Source organism: Ixodes scapularis, unplaced genomic scaffold, assembly GCF_016920785.2.
Source record: "Ixodes scapularis isolate PalLabHiFi unplaced genomic scaffold, ASM1692078v2 ptg000312l_1___fragment_3__unscaffolded, whole genome shotgun sequence".
Lineage (NCBI taxonomy): Eukaryota > Metazoa > Arthropoda > Arachnida > Ixodida > Ixodidae > Ixodes > Ixodes scapularis.
In genome coordinates, this window is record NW_024609958.1 from 2,651,089 (window position 1) to 2,656,191 (window position 5,103).

Genomic DNA, 5,103 nt, shown 5'->3' on the forward strand with positions numbered 1-5,103 from the left:
AGAAACTAGAAACAGAAGTGACGTAGTGGCAGGTGACGCGTAACCAAGCAACGGCGCACACCGCGAAACCGCCCTCTTTGACGCCGTGACGACATGGCAAGATTGGCGTCTGTCACTCACTTGAGAGGCGTCAAGAGCCAACCGCCAAAGAGCGGAAGTAGCTACGCTGTCCCCCTGCCGTACCTACGCTTTCCCGGCGGTACCTATCTGGAGCCTTGTCCCTACGCAAGCGTCCGTTTCTCCGGCAACCGGAAAGGCATTTTCTGCTTTTAGTCAAGCGATGGCAGCCAATCCCTTGCGGCGGCGACCTTCACATCGGCTCTTTTTTAAAGAAACTTGTCAGACTAAAAAAATACACGTGTTCTATTGAAATGAACAAGTGATTTTGTAGCGGTTCCAAAAAATATTAGATGAAGTAAACTCGCATAAAAGGTTAGAACAACATGCGGGATGCAAATGAGCGCCTAGTTCAAATCACTGTCACTGATGACGGCTCAAGAAACGGGAGGATGTGGCCTGTCATGCTCGCTCTTCTTGCGTCGTGATTGGTTCCTCGGCGTTCTCATCGGCTAATGCGGCTATCTCATTGGCTGCGGAGCGATAATAAAAGGTTCCAGTCTTGCAGTACCCTGCGTTTCTTAAATTGTCAGTGACTATGGTTCAAACAACATGGACGACGGGAGCAGGCAACGTGTGACCGCGGCCCAGAGGGAGGAACTCGATACATTTATGTTCGAGAACCCCCCTCTGGTACGCGGTGCAACTGAGCTCAGCCCGGCCCTGTCCAGAGACGACGAAGTTCGTCTCTGGACCGAGCTAACCTCCCGGCTCAACTACCTCGGGCCTCCGAGGAAGGAGCCGGAAGCTTGGAAGCGCTACTGGGCCGTGCGGGTGTCGAAGGCGCGGGCGCGGGCAGCCGAGCTGGCGAAACAGGCGAGGTAATTTGCGTCGTCTACTCATAGTGTGGACCAAGCTATTGAATTACTTCCTTTACTCGCAGGCAAACTGGGGGAGGAGGCGGCCGGGTGCGCTCACTGGCGTCATCATACGCACGTATTTTGACGCTGGTGGGCGAGGACTCGGCCCTGGGCGCTCCTGGGTTTTCCGTCCCCGCTTTTGAGGACGAGGCCGAGGTGAGTGCACGCTTGAACCTAACATACTATTGCACATGTAGCTGTTCAATCCCAATGGAGAATATCCGTGCAGGGTTTTATTATCAGTGAGCTAAGATGTATACCGCAGTGAAATGTGATAAATATGAATGCAGGGGCGGATGCAGAAATTTCCTGAGGGGGGGGGGGGGGTCAGGTGTTGGTCAGCGTAACATATGTTTAGGAACCCCCTCCCCCTCTCCCTTGTTTAATGCCCTAAATTTTACACATGCAGAAATCAAGAGGGGGGTCAGGACATCCGACCCCCCCTCTAAATCCGCCCCTGTGAATGTGAATATATGCATTAAAGGTGCTGGCACTTTTTATAATTCAGCGAATCGGAGGGCGGATTAAATCATCCACGTAAAGGCAAAATCTAAAACAAAAGCACTTACGACAAAAAACACTATATTTATTGCAGTAATACTGGAGTTTCTAAGGCCAAAACATCTGTAGTTTTTGTGTAGTCCTTTTTCTTCTTGCTTTTGTGGTTGTTGCAACCCTCAGTTGTGTTGTGTGCACGCTGTCGTAAGATTCAATTTCTGTATCACACAGGTACATTTTCACAAAAACAGGGGAAGTGCAACCTTTTGAGCTGCCACTAGACATATTTGGGGAGTCAATCCTAGACATGAATGGCACTACCTCTGAAACAGTGTAATTTTTTTTCCCCTGAGTGGAATGCAGCCTCAACAAACCCACTCTCAATATCTAGAAAATGCAGACAAGTCCTGTGTGTTGACTAGGACTTACAAATTCCCTTCTAGGGGAGACCCACAGGCGCCCAGGCAGGTCACGGGCAGCAGGCAGCCGAGCCGGTGCCCTCCACCTCGCGGGGTGAGACCTCTCATGAAGACAACTAGGATTGTCTGATATGACAGAAGCATTCTTTGTTTCCTGGCAGATGTCAGGCCACCTGCAAGGCCCCGGGTGCGGCCCACGGCGCCTCGTGCCACCCCCCGAATGTCGAGGCAGGAGCGGCACGACGAGGCTGCCATGCAGGCAGTCGCCAACCAGACTCGGCAGGTGCAGCAGAACGAGACGAGGGACGCGCGGGACGTGGAGTTCCAAGGCCAGGTATTGGCTCAAACATAGAACTCCGTAACATGACTAAATAGGTACGAGTTTAATAAAGATGCCACTGTGAAAGTGGGACTGCAGCAGAGGGCAATGGAGATCTACAAAAGCATAATGCAAACCGAACTGTGACATATGCAAGGTTTTCACGCCCTCTGGGTGTCTAGAAATATGTTGTTGCTGCGCATTAAATGCCCCGTCTTTCCAGCTCCTGCGTTCAATCGATACCCTCAGCCACCGCATGGAGGCTGTTGCGGAGTCGAACCAGGAGCAAGCTCGCGCCACACAAGCGGTGGCCCTGGAACTCCAAAACACGACCCGCGTGCTCGTCGAGGTCGTTCTGCTGCTGACTGCCGAGAGAAGTCGAGCCCTGCGAAGCCAAGACCTGCCGAGCCCTGCCCAGCCACCCCTCCAGCCCAGCCAAGTCCAGCCCCGCCCCGCCGAGCCCAGCCCCGCCGAGCCCAGCCCCGCCGAGCCCAGCCCCGCCGAGCCCAGCCCCGCCGAGCCCAGCCCCACCGAGCCCAGCCCCACCGAGCCCAGCCGAGCCCAGGACCGCTGAGTCCAGCCAGATATAATTTAGTTTTATGGATGATTATTTTATGTTCCAAGTTGGTATTCATTTTTTCTTTTTTTGTTTTGTTCTCCAGGCGGAGACAAGAAATATGTTCTTTTGTGCCACTGGTATGTGGTGCGTGTTAATGGACAAGTTCCTACGCACACTGGGCTCGCCATACAGTGAATAATACTATGAGTGAGCCACTGCTTAAAGGAAGGCTGATGTTCTGCTGTCTAAACATCTTTACAACAATGTTGACATTAGGGGAAAGTCCGTCCATGCTTTTCAGTTCATATTTTGTTTACAAAGAACTGTGCCTTCTGTACTTGTTTATTGGAGTCACTATAACCAGTGAAGCAAGTTAGTAATATGCTCTTGGCAACAGGCATGACAGATATATGCTAAAACTAGCCATTCCTCATGTCGGTAGGACAGCAATATGTAGTGTGTGCTTTTTCATCAAAGGTGCCAAGTGGCTTGTGCCATAGGAATTTTATACTTGTAGTTTTCTTCCGCCTGAAACTAGCCTCTGGGTTTGCGATTTTTCTTATATCGCAATAAAGTGGAGATTTGGGCCAGTTGGTTCATGGCAAACAAAAAAAGCGCTGAAAAAACAGGGATGAGAGTGCGCCTTGCCCTGTTTCCCTTCGTCTGTGTCCCTGTTTTTTGTTTGTTTTCTTATATTATTGTTGATCTCAACATGCCTCAGCTATGGAATCTGTCATGCTTCCATGTGTGACAAAACACAAACGAAATGATAGTGTGGTGAATTAAGTCAAGTGTAAAATAATGTCTGTGATATATCCTTGATAATGAGAAAGAATTTATACGGTGTTTCTAGTCCATGCTCAATTTCACTTTAAAAAAAGCATTGCAACCTGTGTTTTCAAATGTGTGACAAAACACAAACGAAATGGCACTGTGCTGAATTAAGTGAAGTGTGAAATAATGTCTGTGATATATCCTTGATAATGACAAAGAATGTATACGGTGTTTACTAGTCCATGCTCAATTTCATTTTAAAGAAAGCATTGCAACCTGTGTTTTCAAACATGTTTATTTTTCACGTTACGGCATTGTTATAAAGAAAAAGAAAGCACTTTAAAAAACAAACTACTTGTTGTCTTCTTTATACATTCAAGTTGGCACGAATCTAGTCTGCGATTATCGAGTAATACACCTGGCTCTGTGGTAGCCATAATAGATTGTAAAATGGAGCAGGGCAATAGAAGTGTAGAGAAAATGAGTCGCTGTCCAAACCCGATACAAACAATATATTGTAGTAAAAAATAAAATAGGTCTCACCAGTAGCCTCATTGAGTTCTCAGTTTCTTGCAAAGGCTAGCTTCATAACCCTACAAAATGTTCTGCTATTGTTAAAAAAATTTGTGCACCCTGCTTACAAATGAAAAAAAAAAGGCTCAATCAACATAACTGATGCACCGAATAGCTTTTCGGAGGCAGTACTAAATGTCCGTAAAGGTAGCATGGTGGTTGTGCGACGAACTGCAAGGCGGAGTTGACACTGTGGAGCTTATGGACGGCCATGACTGTGGAACAACAAGTGCAGTACATACTGCCACGGGGAGGGCTTCTCTGGTGGCGAGGGCGTCAGTTGAGGCGAGGACGACGAAGGGTTCGCTGTCGCCGGTGGCGTCCCTGGTGTGCGGGAGTGCCACCGTGGCGAGGACGATGAGGGGCTCCCTGCCGCCGACGGTGTCCCTGATGGGCGGCACTTCCGTTGTGGCGACGGACTCCTTGGCGCTGGTGGTGTCCCTGGTGGGCGGGACTGCCACCGTGGCTTGCGTGGGGCTCCGGAGCGGCACGGCTGTGGCAGGTCTGGAACTGGGCAACAAGGCACTGCCTCAGAGCCCTCCCCCTGTCCGAGAGGCTGACCCGAGGGTGGGCAGGAGCCGGCCTCTCGTCATCCGCCGCTGACCCCTCCGAGCTCGACTCAGAACCGTCCGAGCTCGGCCCAGACTGCAACCCTGGCTCGTCAGGGTCAGAGTCTGGCTCCGGTTCTGGCTCATTCGATGAAAGGCAGATATTGTGGAGCACTGCACACGCCGATATAATGACGGTGGCTGTTGTGGGATGATAAAACAGAGCCCGGTGCCTTTGCAGACACCGGAATCTGCTCTTCAACAGCCCAATGCAGCGCTCCACAACGGACCTCATCGAAGAATGTGCCTTATTAAACCGGCCGCATGCGGTGGAGGTCGCGTGGAATCCAGGGACAGGGGTGATGAGCCAAGGCTCCAAGGCATAGCCGCTGTCACCTGCACATTCAGAGAAGGAAATGTATGATATTAATGCTGT

The 5,103-nt window shown here is 50.4% G+C and overlaps 1 protein-coding gene and 1 pseudogene across 1 annotated transcript; both read right to left on the bottom strand.

Moving 5' to 3' along the window:
- Positions 1-973: 973 nt before the first annotated feature.
- Positions 974-3,025, bottom strand: LOC121834046 (annotated as a pseudogene).
- A 1,189-nt stretch (positions 3,026-4,214) lies between these two features.
- On the bottom strand, positions 4,215-4,902 carry LOC115321361 (the record flags this gene model as incomplete). Its single annotated transcript, XM_029981565.3, has 1 exon — positions 4,215-4,902. A coding segment is annotated over one exon (507 nt), but the record flags the coding sequence as incomplete, so codon positions are not given.
- Between the last annotated feature and the right edge of the window lie 201 nt (positions 4,903-5,103).